Source organism: Oncorhynchus clarkii, chromosome 2, assembly GCF_045791955.1.
Source record: "Oncorhynchus clarkii lewisi isolate Uvic-CL-2024 chromosome 2, UVic_Ocla_1.0, whole genome shotgun sequence".
Taxonomy (NCBI): domain Eukaryota; kingdom Metazoa; phylum Chordata; class Actinopteri; order Salmoniformes; family Salmonidae; genus Oncorhynchus; species Oncorhynchus clarkii.
In genome coordinates, this window is record NC_092148.1 from 73,902,709 (window position 1) to 73,919,991 (window position 17,283).

A 17,283-nucleotide genomic window follows, 5' to 3' on the forward strand; every position below is an offset into this window, starting at 1 on the left:
TGAACCAGGTTGCAGGCACTAGTTACAGTTGGAAGCTTTATCTTGAGTGGGCAGCCTGATGAAAGCCAGTCAATATTTAATTCACCCAGAAAGTATACCCCTCTATTGATATCACATACATTATCAAGCATTTCACACATGCTATCCAGATACTGACTGTTAGCACTTGGTGGTCTACAGCAGCTTCCCACCGGAATGAGCTTTAGGTGAGGCAGATGAACCTGTAACCATTGGACTTCAACTGTATTTAACATGAGATCCTTTCTTATCTTTACAGGAATGTGGTTCTGAATATAAACAGCCACACCTCCACCTTTGGCATTTCTGTCTTTTCTGTAGATCATCAAAGATATTATCTAAGTGAGTTTCAGAGATAGTCAGAATATGAATGTAATCTGTTACTAACTAGCAAATTATTGATTCAATGAACCTTGTTTTGTAAGCTACATATGTTAACGTTGGCAATTTTCTAAAAACACTTTTCTGGGATTCTTGATTATTTTTCTTGCTTTACTGGGAAGCTTAGCAGAGGTAGGCATACTCTGGTTATTTTTATTAGTGCAGGTTGAGCTGCACACAATGGACTTCCTACTAGTGCACACCACCTCAGTGCTAACAGTATTACTCTGGTTCATAGGCATATGATTACTGCATACAATAGCTGTAGGATCAGCAGAGGCATTCCGGGCAGTAAGAGGGACATATGTTCATGACACCTCATGCCCATTGTAAATCTTTGAACAGCAGACGAATCCTTTGTCCTCTCAGTATGGAGGATTGGAATGTGTGAGTGGGCCCTGTGGAGAACCTACCTCAGAACAGTAACATGCCATAAATGGTGGAAACAACAATTGATGGAATATGAAAATAAATGTTGTTTTTGTTATGTTATTAAAAGTTAAATGACGGCGTTATAACGAAACATTGTAACTTGAAGAGTTTTCATAATATGTATCTGATGTTCGTATCCTGTACATTGTGTGGAAAATGTCCAGATCAAATAGAATGTGTTTGTAAAGATGAAATGTGAAGTTCGTTGTCTAAATTGGATCTGAGTAAAATCCATATCTTGCCTCGTAACTAGTTACGCCCAGAGAACTTGCCATAAAGACAGAAACGCCCCTTTCTGACTCAAGGGTATATAACTTGTGAGTTAAGAATGTACAATTCAGACAAGGTGACCATGTGCTGCAGCCAAGGTTCGAGTAGTCGCAACCCAAAAATGCAACACGAGGTTGAAAAATACAAAATAACCTCTTAACAATTTATGCTAAGGATGAGTAGCTGTGTCTAAGTGGGTGAATTCAAGCAGAACCAGCCGGTTATTCTGTCTAAGGAATCGTGTCTACACTGCTTTCATTCCCACGCTGGAACCATCTATACACGGCTGATTAGCCGTCCGGAGAAGACCCCTTTTCAGAACGAGGGCGAGGAAACAAACCACTAAGAGAAAGGGCACTGACATCGTGTGGACAATCAGAGACTTACACCTGGTAACGAAAGAAGTGCCGCCATCAGAGGAGAAGAGACAGCCCATCCGAGACCTTTGACAAGTAATTATACCATTATATTCTAACCCATAAGAGCTGCAGTTCGGGGCAAGGTGTTAGGGCTAAACTAAGCATAGTTTACAAATGTATCCAAGTGTGCTTTTCTGTCATGCACTCTCTTTCTATTTCTAAATTACCCATTTTGGGTAACACGTGTCCTATTGTGTTGGCCCACTAGGGACATGTTTCAATGTGCTAAGTTTATATCAAAAGCCTAGACTGTGTGTTTGTGTGTGTATATCTTATATTGTCATTTAGCTTGTTAGTAAATAAATAACTCAATTGGTGTGGTACGGAATGATTTAGTGAGGCTCGGGTTTGTGCAGATTCACGTATTATGCGACGTTCAGGATGAGACTGTAGAATAAATTAATTAATTAGCGACTTCTGTAAAATCGATATTAATTAATTGAATCCCGTAATTATAAACAGTTAATCATTCGATGAACAGCAGTCACATTAATCAATACAAAGTTACGACAGACGCTCAGATATTATGGGGTGTTTGTCAGTTCTATAAAATCCATCTTCAGCTATTCTAAGCTGCCCTTCATAATGTAATTTGACCACACATGAACCATTCAGGTATCAGTTCCAGTGACTGACTCACAGCCTCAGGAAGCAACCTGGCGATATCGGAATGATCCGGTCTCTGCCGTGTCTCGAAGTAGTTTGCGAGGCCAGAGCCACAGAACTCACTTGAGAAGAGGGCTGCTGAGAAGCCGGTTGTGAGCAGGCCACAACAGCCAAAGGGACAGAGCTCTGATCCAGAGAGCACGGCCCAGCTGAGGGGGGCCGCGGTGGTCCAGGCTGTGCCCAGGCAGTTGATTGACCAGGACAGGGAGAGTTAGCTGGAGGGGCATCCACAGCCAAGGAGGGAACACCCAAGCCCCTGGCAGAAAACCCGCTGGTACAGGGGCTCTAAGTGGTTTGAAAGTCTTAAGTCCGGACGCAGGGTAAGAAGGCATGCATCCATTTACGCTTACCTGGAGTCGAGACAATGAGCAGCCATTTTCTGGTTCAAGCTAGTAGAGGGGTGCAGTGGCAGAAACTGATCATAGTCCAGGAAGGTCCCATTATGATCCTCTTGGATGTTTTGATAGGAAGCATTTAAAGAGGGATACTAAGAGCCATTGTAATGTATAAATAAGACAATACTGGTTTATTGAACAGTTGTAACAGCTATGTCATTTGAGAGAAGATATTTTGTGCATTTGTGAAACATTCTATTTTGTACATTTAAAAATAAAATAAATATTGTACCTTTCTTTAACTAGGCAAGTCAGTTAAGAACATATTCTTATTTTCAATGACAGCCCAGGAACATTGGGTTAACTGCCTTGTTCAGAATAACAGATTTTTTCCTTGTCAGCTCGGGGACTCGATCTTGCAACCACTAGGCTACCTGCCGCCCCATGTAAATGGTTGATGATTTTATATGAAAAACACTCATTACAAATGACTTGAAGCCGAAGCTACATCTCCGTGTGATTTATTTCTATACTTCCCCTGTTCAGGGGTGTAACAGTTGCAGATATAACGAGGATTTATGTTTTTATATAGAGTTTTTTTCTCATAAAGAATACAATGTAATCTTTGAGTAATGAGCGCTTCTTAGATACTGACATAATGTCCAACAATGACAAAATCTTCTGCTAAGTTCAGACCACCAACATTATTTTCTCAGACAGAATACAGCTAAATGATTTCTCCCCTGTGAGTCCTCATGTGACCTGTCAGATTGGTGCCAGTCCTGAAACATTTGTCACAAAAACGGCAATGGTATGGTTTCTCTCCTGTGTGGATCCTAATGTGTGCTTTCAGATGTTCACTCTGAAAGAAGCCTATGCCACAATCAGGACAGACATATGGTTTCTCGCCTGTATGAGTCCTCATGTGCACTCTAAGATGGGACCCAGTGCTGAATCTTTGGCCACAATCACGACAGTGATGTGGTTTCTCTCCTGTGTGAGTCCTCATGTGCACTGTCAGCTTACTATTCCTTGTAAAACATTTACTACAAACTTTACAAGAAAACTTAGCTGCACTGTGAATTTGAAGGTGATCTTTCATACTTTCTGTGGATTCGATGCATTTTCCACACACACCACAAGGATGTTCTTTATCCATTGTATGAGTTTGCACATGATTCACTAAAGAACCCATGTAATGAAAAGACATGCCACACACCTTACAATGACAAGGAGCATTATGACTTTGACTAGGTGATTTCAGAATGGAGGACTTTGTGGAATTCCTACCCTTATTATTGGCACGAGAGCTCTGTCTTTTTACTGTCCATGTTTTATTTGATTTTCCTCGCTTAAAACCTGACTGAGGGACTCCACTTTCCATCCCATTGACAGTTGCACTGTTTTCTCTCTGAACTGCAGAACAGTCTACTGCAGCGAGAGTATGAGAGTCACTGGTTAGTTCTGATACCAGGTAATCCTCTTCGTAGGGTTCGGTATTGATCGGTTTAGTTGAGGTGCTGGGTAGAGAGACTCTCTCTCCGTTAACTTCATTTTGACCATGATAAAGATATGAGTGCAGAGCTGGGTTCTCATCACAGTCACCTTTTACACAAGCAGGAATGAATATGGAGTCTTTGGTATCATCTTCTAGCCCTTGAAGCTGCTCTTCCCATTGACTGGTTCTGGGTTCCTCCTGCTCCTCTTTAATCTGTGTAAACTCTGGGTCCTCCTGTCCCAGACTGGGGCTCCACTCCTGCACACACTTCTGCTGATCAGGGTGAACCTCCTCTTCAGACACACGGAAAGTGAGTTGCTGGAGGTCTGAATAAATTAGAACGCAAACGTTGTCATGAGACTGCAATCGTCAAATCAAATTTAAAAATCTAATCAAATGTATTTATATAGCCCTTCTTACATCAGCTGATATCTCAAAGTGTTGTAAAGAAACCCAGCCTAAAACCCCAAACAGCAAGCAATGCGGGTGTAGAAGCACTAGGCAAGTCAAATCACAATGACAGCAGGTGAGTTTACAGCATGAAATAGAAAACGCAAATGCTCATAAGAATCGTCCTATAAATACAGTATATTTTGTTACATACAAAATACAATCAAGGTAACTAGACAAACGAATGACCCAAACCTGCTCTGTGCAGCTTTAACTCCGGTTTAAGGGCGATTTCAAGCAGCCTTTGCAGACGATCGTTTTCATCCTTTGAACGGGAAACTTCTTCCTGGTACTCAGTTATTGTTTTTTCAACTGCCCCAAAGATCTCATCAACAGCAACTGCTAATCGCTCGTTGAGAAACACCCTCAACAACTGTATTTTAGACATGTTTAGATAATGCAAGTTACAGCTAGTTACCTTTGTGCCCTGACCACCGTAAAGCAGGCAAGAATAAGTACTTCCGGGTCATGGATTTTTGGAATCTTTCAGAATAAGAGACCTGTCCTGTATACTTTGTAAATTAATAATTAGGGAGAAAATGATGGTAAATGTGCACAATTATCAATATAGGTTATACTACTTATCATACAAATAATAATTACGTGTCACAATAATCACTTATTGCACCATAAATTATTGCCTGTACATTGTGTTACAGTAAAAGATCGGTGCATTCTACTCAAGTGCACTTATAGTTTCCTAATCCAGAGTTTACAACAATTTTGCGGCCATTAAAGAGGGGCCAATAGACATTTTGCACACTATAGCAACGCCCATTTCCGCTTTACTTCCTACCCGATACATAGCTTCATGTTCTGATCGCGTCCTGTCAGCCTGATTTTAGCCATATTTGCATCGAAGCCGCTGGTTTTATCATTATCTCAGTATATTAATATAATCATATTTCTGGAGCGTTTTTTAAAATATTTCTTGCTGAAATTTCTGTTCTGTCTTTTTTTTGTCTTAGCTAACTAGCTATTAACCAGGTAGGCCAGTTGAGAACAAGTTCTCATTTACAACTGTGACCTGGCCAAGATAAAGCAAAGCATTGCGACAAAAACAACAACACAGAGTTACACAAACAAACATACAGTCAATAACACAATAGAAAAATCTATGTACAGTGTGTGCAAATGTAGAAGAGTAGGGAGGTAGGCAATAAATAGGCCGTAGAGGCGAAATAATTACAATTTAGCATTAACACTGGAGTGATGTGCAGATGATGATGTGCAAGTAAAGATACTGGTGTGCAAAAGTTTGTTAACTTGGCTTTTGAAGATTTTAGAAAGGCAGGGCAGGATCGATATAGGTCTATAACAGTTTGGGATCCCACCCCTTGTGGGTTTTTGTTTCGATGACGCTTCAGTCATGTCAGGAAACAGATGAGGGGAGGGGTACAAGTCCTACTAAAGCAAACATTTAAGCAAGCGGTATATGTGCATTGCAACTCCCACCGTTTGAATTTGGATCTGTGCACCGCGGCACAAGTGTTAGGACATGTCAGTACTTCTTTTGACACAGTAAACCAGCTACACACATTTATGAGTGGATCCCACAGACATGCTGGATTCATAGAGGTACAGAAAGAGTTGCATCCCGATAGACCATGTATCGAGCTAGAAAGATCCACGGGTGTACGGTGGAGTTCAAAATCAGGGTCTGTGTGTAAAGTGCTGTTACTGCTAGATGTCATTTTAGAAGTTCTTGCAGATTTTTTCAGAGGCTTGTGGACAAACCAAATTAGAAGCCGATGGATGCCCTCTTATATCAAATCCAGAACAATACGTTTTTATTCCTGTTAGTCACGTTTAGTAAATTGTTTGACACTAGTGATTTTGCTATGAAGGCATTACAAAACTCTACATTATCTGTGACGGACTGTATTGGTTTAATTTAAATCCTCAAAAGCAGATTTTCTACATTCAGAGATAACTCAGGGGGAGACTTTGATAAAGTTCTCAAGCTATTTGAAGAGATTATTATTAAGCATGATATTAGTCATTGGGACGTGAGCGCATCACGGCAGCGAAAACTGCCTGTAAAATTGGCAGACAGTGTAGTCACAACTTCATTAGGGAATACATCCAGCATCAAGAGTGACCGTGACCTGAGGCAACTTTGGAACAATATTCTAGACAGACAGATTACCGAGTTAAACTCAAGATTTCAAGGAGACACATGGGATCATGCGAGCGGCAGCCTCCTTTTCCAAAGAATCCCAAACCTGCAGCCTTAAAGAGCAGCTGAAGACCACATGCGATCATTATGCAATATCAATTGAGGATGCTGAATTCACTGTTTTTATTCAGTAGTTGAGTCGAAAAATGAACATGGGAAAGAGTGACTTTTCCTCCTCCTGTACTTGACAGCTGCCCTGATGATATTTTCCCTAATATAAACTCTCTGTTAAGGATCATTGTCACACTTCCAACGACATTAGCGGCACTGTAGCCTAGTGGTTAGAGTGTTGGACTAGTAACAGAGATTGCTCCAAGTACTATGCACTAGTATAAAACGATTGTATTACGAAATAATATACGGTGCACATCGCAAAATAAATGTAATAAACAAGTTGAAAAATGCCTATCCAAATTTTTCTAGGCCTATCAACCCCAAAAAAATCTGGCTACGCCCCTGTGTTTAGTCCCAGGTTCCTTGGACATAGGCAGGATCCTTGGACATAGGCAGGATCCTTTGACATAGGCAGGGTCCTTGGACATAGGTAATGTACATAGGTACATACCACTGAACTGTTTGCTGTAACAAACACCCAATGTTGTTTTGACCTCTACACTGTACAGAACGATCCAGAGGCATACAGTACAGAGTTATGAGTCTGAATGGACTCCAAGTGCTAAACTATTACATAGTGTGAATCTAAATTGGAATGTTATTGTTACGGAAATATATTGCCGTGTTCTAGAGTGAGACCCTCCGGACCCAGAGTCGTTCTACCAGTCCCCAGGCCATGACAGGGCGCCAGTGCCTGTTGGGATGGAGAAGGGGAACGTGGTCTACTTCATTGACTCAGGTAACCCTAATGTGTCAGTAAGGTCCCCTTGTCACAGCGCTGCCCTTCGCAGATTTCATTTTCTCAGTGTTACCTCTCTCACCTGTCCTTCTTCCTCCTTTTCGTATTCTTTCCCCTGTTTAGCCACAAAAACCTCCTACTTCACCTGCTCTCACGTGGGGGGGAGCTGGGGGCTCATCAAGAGCTCCACCTCCTGTGCCACGCATCAGGACCAGTCCTTTGAGTCACGCTTTGAGAGTGGCAACCTGCATCAGTTCAAGTGTGAGTCTATGGAGCCTGTATCAGTGTGTTTTTACACTTTACCAATTGTTGCTAAGTTGCAGACAGGGGTCACTGTGTTTAGGCAATACTCTTTCCTTCTCACTCTCTTTCTACCCCCCCTCTCCCCCTTACACAGTGGTGTCCATAACTACAAGCTCACCCTGCACACTGATATGTACACCACCAAGCACACGCAGTGGAGAGTACTTCCGGGTCAGAAACATGAAGGCTAGCAGTCTGTACTGCACAGGCATGAGGTCCATGCTCTACTCTGAGATAGCCGCCTGGGAGAAGGGAGGGCTGGCACCGGACTGCCTCAAGCATCAGGTACTACCACAACCAGCATCATAAGGCTGAGCAGGACAACAACACCACCACAAACATCAAATCCCTCACCTGGACCTGCCAGTTCCCCTATGACAGACACCTATCTGGCCCACTGCTACCCTTAACACCTACTCCCACCTGCAGTGCTACCTCAGCCGCCTCAACTCCAATTCGGCCACCGCCGGCTACTGCAAGCTGCGGGTGCATTGCCGCAGCCTGGCCGGCAACGTTGTACATGTGCTGACAGTGACGCGGCCGGGAGGAGGGTGGGCGGAGAGGAGTGCCAAGCAGGTGGTGGTTGTGACGGCCGGGGTGCAACCCGGGGAGAACAACAGCTCCTGGTTGATGCAGGGATTCTTGGACTTCCTGCTGGGAATCGGACGACACCAGGCAGCTGAGGGAGATCTTTGTGTTTAAAGTCGCTTATGCACTTTTGGCTTTTTTATCTTTGAAAATAACCAAGTATTTCAGTTATGTGTTTGATTGCCATGTGGGATAAATGTACGTTTTCCATTCAGAATTAGAAACACATCATAAAGAGACTCCATGATGTTGATTGTTGTGTTGCTCCCTTGCGGACCTGCAGGTGATGCCTATGCTGAACCCAGACGGGGTGGTGGTGGGGAACTACTACTGATCTCTGGCCGGCAGGGACCTGAACAGGAACTACAAGACTCTGCTGAGGGATTCCTTCCCCTGCGTCTAGCACACCAGGAACATGGTCAATAGGCGAGAGGGGGGAAGTGGGAGGATACTCAAACAGATGTGAGAGAGTCATGCCTCTCTAACCTACGTAGAGGTTTAAGTTCAGTCTGCCTTCTCTGACCTTGTTGCTATGGTTTCCCATCTGTCCTCGTTGTTGTCATTGCACCCAAAACTGATGGCTGAGAGAGATGTGGTGCTGTATTGATTTTCAGTCACAGTCGTAAGAACAATGTCTTCATGTGCGGCTGTACCAACCGCGATGATGCCACACAATGGCTCCATGAGAGAATCTTCCCTCCCATGATGAGCAAGAACATCAATGACAAGGTTCGAATCCCATTGAGTTAAAGAAAATCTTGGCCAACGGTAGCTGTGGTCAGAGAGAAGAGAGAGAGAAGGTATGGATGAGAGAGAAGCTCACTCTTCCTCATTTGTTTAGACTGATTGTGGCTTGTGCATTACCCCAGAACCTAATTTCTAAAGACAGTACACTCCTGGATCCCCCATCCCACCACTCGCATTGGTGCCATAGGCCATGTGACCCTCTGGCAGGAGGAGGAGTCAGAGAAGGTAATGGCTGCCAATTACCCTTCAAGCTCTACTGCATCTTGATAGTTTGCAGTGTTACTAAAATACTGTTACAGGTACATTCATCTCAAGGTGTTTTACAACAACCTGGGCCTTGACCTCCCAAACCTGTTCTTAGTAGGTTGATGCACTCTGAACATCCCCACCTCATCAAACTTAAAAGGCATGAATAAGTGATGACCACTGTTTTGTGCCAGTGTGATGGTCAGAATTAACTGTGTTCCAGAATGAATACCTGGAGGCTGAGGGCTGCATACCTGTTGAGTGGGGCTCGTGCTCACCCTACTCAGCCACCTATCACAGGTGTGGAGGATAGAACCTTATCATTAGGAATGGATTTTGTTTTATGACTTCACCAATTTTTTTTTTTACCAAATTTGAGTTTTCCTGCTGAATGTGGCTCTGATGTTTGTCTTCCTCAGAGGAGCAGCGGCAGAATCAGTCACCAGCTGCAGTTTGGCTCCTCCCAGCCTCCACGGTCGGCCCCTCAGCAGTTGCCCCTATCTGTCACGGCCATAGAGCAATGCGGCCTCTCCATGCCTGTTATGCAGCAGCAGCCCATGCCCTGCAGCCCCGATCACAAAACCAACACTGAGATGAGAGGTTGGGTTTGAGCCAGAAGAGGAGCTATAGGAGGACAGGCTCATTGTAATGGATGGAATGGAATTAATGGAATGGAGTCAAACATGTTTTCACATGTTTGATACCGTTCCATTAATTCCATTCCACCTATTGACATGAAGAACACACACCCAATATGAACTTAGGTGTTCACTAACATAATATTTGTATGAACTAGTATGAAAGTAGTATGACACAGAAATGCAATCAGGAGTAAAGTCGGGGGCTTTCTTTTCCACCCCAGTTTAACAGATGGTAAATCAAACGTTCCAAATGTTGCAAAATCAGAGATATTGAATTAGTATTAATGCAGTCTTATCACTCATCTTTCAGGTGAAGCAGGCAGCCTCCACAGACATGGGTAACTACAGAAAAACATAGCAGTAAAATATCCAGTTGACTGCATTTATGAGTGAACACATAGGACTGGGACCATATGTCCTCTGCATGATTTACATGTTAGATTGGATAGTCAGGTCTCCCCCAGTTATTCTTGGCATGCAGTGCAGGGTGGTACCCAAGTTGATCCTGTCACGAGGCCTGGCGTCCTGCCGCTATTCCAACTTCTTCTCAGCCAAGTCCCACCACCATCGGCCGCACCCAGAGACAAGGCCACGCAGCCTTGGTCTCCATACACTACTACTGTACATGCCAGAGGCCGCAACCTCCAACACAAAGGCCCTGGAGGTCCGAGGGAGGAGCCCAGAAAGAGAATACACAACAGGTGTATCTGTATCAAGCTCAGCACCTGTGAGTGAGCAGGACCAGAGAGGACCTCCAGCAGCCTTTGAGAACCCACTGAGTTAACCTGGGAGAGATGGCAACTCATTCATGCCAGACCTGAGGCACATAACTTACTGTCCTCTCCACAACAGCCATATGGACTTTCTAGTGTGTCTTTTTATGCTGTACAGAGTATATGTTGGTATACACAATATATCACAGTACATATACAACAGATGTGTATGTTTTTATTTTTTTCTATATCTGGGAATGACTCGATACATATCTCCCGCTGTTGTCCTGCCCCAGTTATAACCCCTTTTTCCTCCCTCTCTTCTCTGTAGCCATGACTGTCCATGGGGGGACCAGACAGCGGCTTAGATTAGAGGCAGGGCCCCTCAGAGAGAGCCGCTGGGGGGGAAGGGGAGCAGGCAGGCGTGTGTCTGGTGGAGATGCAGCAGCAGCGAGTCTGAACAACAACCACAGGTACTAAAAGTGTATGCCACCCCTTTTTTTGCATTGTTCTTTGTATTAGCAAATAGTACTTCTAAAAACTACATTCAGAGCTTATTTTGGAATGTGTCTACTCTGAATGGTACCATTCTTCTCGGGTTGGACCAGCAGACCTTGAAGAGGAAATGGGCGTTTTACCACAGATGTCCTCGACCCCCAAAGTGAGAGTCTACGTAGGCTCCAGAAACTCAGCCTGGCCAAGACCTCCAGGTTCCACTCCAATGGGAGAGGGGCCGAAGCAGATCTGGAGGAGAGGATGGTCGCCAGACTGTCAGGGTCTGCCCCTCCTCGCAATAAAACACCTTTTGAGCTAAGAACCAGGCAGGGAAACACATTGGCAAATATGACAGACTGCTGACATGAACCCTTGAAGATGGATGGAGACTAGAGGGAGATTCTGCAACTATTTTGACCATGGGACAATAAAGGTCTTTTCACACTGCATTGTTCTTAGCCCCAGGCTTGACTGGCCCTGAGATAGCTTAGCCTGTGTTTCAGCATTTGTTAGCCCTGGGCTAAGGATTCACACTTTTATTCCAAAGCCCTGGTTAACGGACAAACACGCGACCAGCATTATAAGCAATTAACACGCAACCAAAGTTATAAGCAATTAAACATCTATTAACAGCACTTCCTTTTGCTTCTACTTGCCTTGCATTTGATTTCCAACAGTGATGGTTAGTAAATCTGCCTATCCGCCATGGGAAACAATGTTTCACTTTTGAAATTCGATCTTACCCCTGTACAGAGAATGCTGTGCACAAACGAGACATCAACTTTCTGATCCTAGCAAAAACACGCAACAATATTATTAGCATGTGAGCTCCTGCAAGTCAAACACTGCTCTTAGTCCTGGTCTAAGGTGCAGTGTGAATGTGCCTTAACATGTACAGCACATTGCCTTTCAGATGGCTATAGAAATTACATTTATTTTTTGCCTTGATTGTGTGCCTTTCTTATTGAGTCTTCATGTCGTTGTGAACCTATTATTTATTTATTTTTTTTGAATTTTTACCCCTTTTTCTCCCCAATTTCGTGGTATCCAATTGTTGTAGTAGCTACTATCTTGTATCATCGCTACAACTCCCGTACGGCTTGACGTACGGGAGAGACGAAGGTTGAAAGTCATGCGTCCTCCGATACACAACCCAACCAAGCCGCACTGCTTCTTAACACAGCACGCATCCAACCCGGAAGCCAGCCGCACCAATGCGCCGGAGGAAACACCGTGCACCTGGCCACCTTGGTTAGCGCACACTGCGCCCAGCCCGCCACAGGAGGCGCTGGTGCGCGATGAGACAAGCCCTCCCTAAACCGGGCGACACTAGGCCAATTGTGCGTCGCCCCACGGACCTCCCGGTCGCGGCCGGTTACGACAGAGCCTGGGCGCGAACCCAGGAACTCTGATGGCACAGCTGTCGCTGCAGTACAGCGCCCTTAACCACTGCGCCACCCGGGAGGCCACGTGAACCTATTTTAACGTCATAATATTTTGTATACATTTCAGTGTCAATTATTTATTTTCCACTTATCGATTGAAGGCATAATCAGATTGAGTCACTATCTATGCAGTAAATTATCTGTTAGAAAACTACATTCTCAAAATGCAGTCTTGGTGTTATTGTAGCATAAACAGTGTGAAACAGATACGTCTAAAAACCCAAACCTTTATTGTCTTCACATCTGTACAACAACCCCCAAAAATGATCATTCAAGGCACAAAACACATTGTGTTAATGTCTGAACATGGTCCACTGAAAACACAAAGCTGAATTCTAACTTGAGATACACTTAAGCAACTCAAATTTCTCATAATCAACATCAATAGCAGATTTACACCCGAGTACCTCTGTCTCTGCATGTCAGCTCAGCAGAGCAGTCAGGCCCTCAGCTCCTGAACCCCATCAAACTGTCTGAGGTGGAAGTGGCTCTCTGTGTGTCTGACCATCCCACGTAGAGCCACAAAGCCAGAGAGGGCCTAAGAGAGAAAGAGACTTTGTTAGAACATACTTTTTTTGAACCCCCCTTTCTCCGTGATATCCAATTGGTAGTTACAGTCTTGTCCCATCGCTGCAACTCCCATACGGACTCGGAGAGGCAAAGGTCGAGAACCATGCGTCCTCCGAAACACGACCCTGCCAAGCCGCACTGCTTCTTGACACATTGCTTGCTTAACCTGGAAGCAAGCTGCACCAAACAGCTGGCGACCGAAGTCAGTGTGCATGCGCCTGTCCCGCCACAAAAGCGCGATGGGACAAACCCTCCCCTAACCCGGATGACGCTGGGCCAATTGTGCGCCGCCTCATGGGTCTCCCGGTCGCGGACGGCTGTAACACAGCCTGGGATCGAACCCGGGTCTGTAATGACGCCTCAAGCATCACAATGCAGTGCCTTAGACCGCTGCGCCACTCGGGAGGCCCCAGACACACAACCTTTATACACGACAGAGAAAATAAACCAGGGTTTAAATTACCCCAATGTGGTCAAATTGGACACTAATCTAGTTACCATGGTAGGAACAGGCAACAGGCATGCAACCTCACCTGTGTGAGTATGAACAGGGCCATAATGAAGTGAACCCCTCTCTCCAGAGGTTGGATCAGAATGGCTTGGTTGAAGAGCTGAAACAGAATCAAAGGAAACTGCAGCAGGAGACTCAGGAGCCAGAAACCAGCCAGCTCAGGGACCTGTCATGAGAGAGAAACCGTAAACAATCACCCAAGACCAGTTCTCTGAGATGTTTTCCAAGCATGGGCCAACCCCAGAGGTGGCCTATGGCTTAAAGTGCAACTGCCCATGAAAAACAACTTCTCATTTAGAAAACAGCCTGTGGTATTGATATAGGTGTACTGTCAAAATGAACTACATAATGTAAATAGGATCATTTTGGCCATAATGTCAGTCTCGTCCAAAAAAGAGTTTTGTGAGACTTGTGGTCGCAACTACATCAAAACGTAAATGAAAGTTGCTCACAAATAATCATCAATTTGAAGTGCAGCGACCCAATCGTAATGCCTGTGATAAATTTGGGTTGACTTTGGATATACCGATGCGGCTAGTTAGGGACTATCTGTAAATTACACAATGTACATGGGACAATATGTTAAAATTCCAATAGCTCCTAATTTCAAAGACTTAAAAACCTCCAACTATAAATTGTAGAAATTCATATACAAATATTGAAAGCATTTAATGAGAACTAAAAAGGTGTGCAACATGAACATCGTCTCATTTACATTAGTAATTTATTGACAGTCCCTAACTAGCCCCAGAAATAGGCTATCAAATCAATCAATCAAATGTATTTATAAAGCCTTTCTTACATCAGCCGATGTCACAAAGTGCTATACAGAAACCCAGCCTAAACCCCAAACTGCAAGCAATGCAGATGTAGAAGCACGGCTATCCAAACCAATTTTGCCAGGGTTGCACACCAGCTGGATGAAGCTAATTGCCTTAATAATTTGCCTAACACACACACACGAGACACCCATATTAAACCGGGTGGGAATCATTTGTGGACCGTCCCAACAGGAATCTGTTCCAAAAACGTTGTAAATAACAAGGTTGCCAACAAACAACACATATGAAGTTGTATCGTGGCAGATTAAGATACTGGGTAGGGAGTGGGCAATGTAATTACGTTTTTTTCACTCACCACCTTTACTCCGAAAAATGTCTGTCCTCACTCTTGTTGCCTATGGACAAACATTAAGAATAAGCTACGCGGTGAGTTGATGCCTATTCTGCACCTAGTTAGCTAGATGAATTGATCATGCTACTTTGTTGGAATCCTTGTGCTTTACAAAGTTTTTCTAACAGATTCCTGTTGGAACGTTCCACAAATTATACCCACTATCAAACCATACCCTGAAACCAACCCACTTTTGAATTCAGTCATGGCCACAAAAATTACTTAATGAGGCCAAATCAGGAAGTACAGTCGCGATTTAATAATTAAGGATACAGTGAAAGTGTGTGTGTGTGTACCTTCTCTTGCAAATTTCCTGCATAGCCTAGGTAGAGTCTGATAGCCTCTACAAGAGTCATCAGGATGAGGATGGTGATGAGGATGAACTTATAGTAGTCAGGAAGGTCTGGATACTGAAACAATATGGGAAAAAGGCAAAGGGGTTTATTTAGATACTGGTTACAGTTAGATACATAGAGTATGAGTGCATCTAAATTCTAGAGGTGAGTTACCTTGAGGTGCAGCATCACCACCTCGCTGATCCACCACAGTGGGAAAAAACACATGTTGAAGAACAGTGACATCTGGAGAGGCAGGCTGGAGACAACCTCACTATCTGGGAACGTAAAACAATAGAGTTCACGTTCTTTCCGTATCCTACTTGCTAGTAAGCTAGTTAGTATATAACCTATACACGGCCGGGCCAACAGATGTAAATAATATCTGCCTGGTGCCTATGGATAATGGGCTGACAATGGCTTGTTTAGCTAGCTGAGACAAGCGCTAGCTAGCGTTTCAGTTACCAATCCATGCAAGTTTCCACTCACTGTGCCCCAAAAACGTGACATGATCTTCGGGAGATGGTTGAGTACGACTCTGATCAACAAACACCGTTCTGGAAAAGTGTCCTAAACGTCTTCTGATCGGTTCTGGAAGCTCCATGCGAATTGCAAAGATGCTCCTGTGCTAGCAAGACAGCGGTTTAGAAAGTCATGCCTGCCAGCAACAAAACACGGTTCCCTTGGTCACAGAAAATCTCGCGTTCTGCCCAAAATCTCGCGACCCAAATGTGCCTGCTTTCATCGTTTATTTTCCTTCATGACCAGTGGTCATACATTGATATCAAAATGATGACTGATTCAGCAGACCTCCACAATTTCCCAAATCTCTGTAACTCTACTTATCAAGACAGTCCTTTCATTTTCTGTAGTGCAGCGGTCTAAGGCACTGCATATCAGTGCTAGAGGCGTCACTACAGACCCTGGTTCGATTCCAGGCTGTATCACAACCAACCGTGATTGGGAGTCCCATAAGGCGAAGCACAATTTGGCCCAGCATCGTCCGGGTTTGGCCGGGGTAGACCGTTTATTGTAAATAAGAATTTGTTCTTAACTGACTTGCCTAGTTAAATAAAGGTTAAACAAATAAAATAAAACATTTAATTTAGCCTGGTCTCAGATTGTTTTGTACTTTTACCTAATCCATTTTTCAAAACAACTGGAGAATTTTTTTTGTTGGTCAAATCATGAAGTCAGTGATCTTCAGGGTAGGGAGATGGCGGAAGAAAAGAAGAACATCAAGAAGAAGCAACTGCTTTACAAGTGGAATGCACTGTTGAGCGCTACATCCCAAGGGGTCGTGCTGATTGTACGGAGATTGTGACAGACGGTTAAATGGTGTTCCTTGACAAGGCAAGAACAAGATGTATGTCAAGAGAAGTGCAATGTTATCATAAGGAGACTTATACTTGGAATATGGAGGAGGAATGGAGGGGATATTTTGGGGTTTCAGGGTGAATGAAAATATACTTCTGTGCTGTGGAATCGGTGAGGGAAACCAGAAGTGGTCTTCTGATAATTGTTTGTGTTTCTGCTGGTCAGAGGGAGCATGTGCTCCGTGTTTAACGAATGGGGGCAAGAGATGTGAATTGTTCTGCCTACAAGAAAAGGGCGCCATTGAAAGAAGTGATTACTGGGTTAGTGGTAAATGTGAAAGCTGACCAACTGAAGGGGAAGATTCTCTGTGTTTATGATGCTTGTCGTTTGGGGCGACGCAGACAGGGTGGCGTGTGTGGAGAAACAGAAGAGTCATTGTCTGTTCTTTTGAGTTTTGATGTTGAGTCTTTGCCCGACAAAATTATGTTAGGAAAAATAAGTTATCCTCTACGAGCTTTTGTGCCAAATACATTACGTTGTTACATGTGTCAAGCTTATGAGCATGAGGCAGCAGTGTGTAGGAGGGAGGTTCCTAGGTGTGAGAAGGGCATGAGACAAAGGAATATGTAGCATTGGGGAAAGTAGTGGTCTGTGTTAATTGTAGAGGTGCCTATAGGGCTGGGGATCAGAAATATCCT

General features: G+C 44.0%; 3 protein-coding genes across 3 annotated transcripts; 1 reads left to right on the plus strand and 2 right to left on the minus strand.

Moving 5' to 3' along the window:
- Positions 1-2,686: 2,686 nt before the first annotated feature.
- Positions 2,687-4,910, minus strand: LOC139373352 (zinc finger protein 177-like). Its single transcript, XM_071113785.1, has 2 exons — positions 4,665-4,910; positions 2,687-4,345 (listed from the first exon to the last, which is right to left on the minus strand). Exons 1-2 carry the CDS (start codon positions 4,855-4,857, stop codon positions 3,249-3,251), a joined length of 1,290 nt encoding a protein of 429 aa, XP_070969886.1. The 5' UTR covers positions 4,858-4,910; the 3' UTR covers positions 2,687-3,248.
- Positions 4,911-5,852: 942 nt separating this feature from the next.
- On the plus strand, positions 5,853-9,499 carry LOC139373376 (cytosolic carboxypeptidase 2-like). Its single transcript, XM_071113822.1, has 4 exons — positions 5,853-6,047; positions 7,394-7,501; positions 7,625-7,762; positions 7,899-9,499. Exons 2-4 carry the CDS (start codon positions 7,465-7,467, stop codon positions 8,111-8,113), a joined length of 390 nt encoding a protein of 129 aa, XP_070969923.1. The 5' UTR covers positions 5,853-6,047; positions 7,394-7,464; the 3' UTR covers positions 8,114-9,499.
- A 3,407-nt stretch (positions 9,500-12,906) lies between these two features.
- LOC139373366 (transmembrane protein 17) lies at positions 12,907-15,972 on the minus strand. The gene is made up of 5 exons (XM_071113809.1): positions 15,758-15,972; positions 15,443-15,546; positions 15,230-15,343; positions 13,783-13,926; positions 12,907-13,217 (listed from the first exon to the last, which is right to left on the minus strand). Exons 1-5 carry the CDS (start codon positions 15,870-15,872, stop codon positions 13,119-13,121), a joined length of 576 nt encoding a protein of 191 aa, XP_070969910.1. The 5' UTR covers positions 15,873-15,972; the 3' UTR covers positions 12,907-13,118.
- Between the last annotated feature and the right edge of the window lie 1,311 nt (positions 15,973-17,283).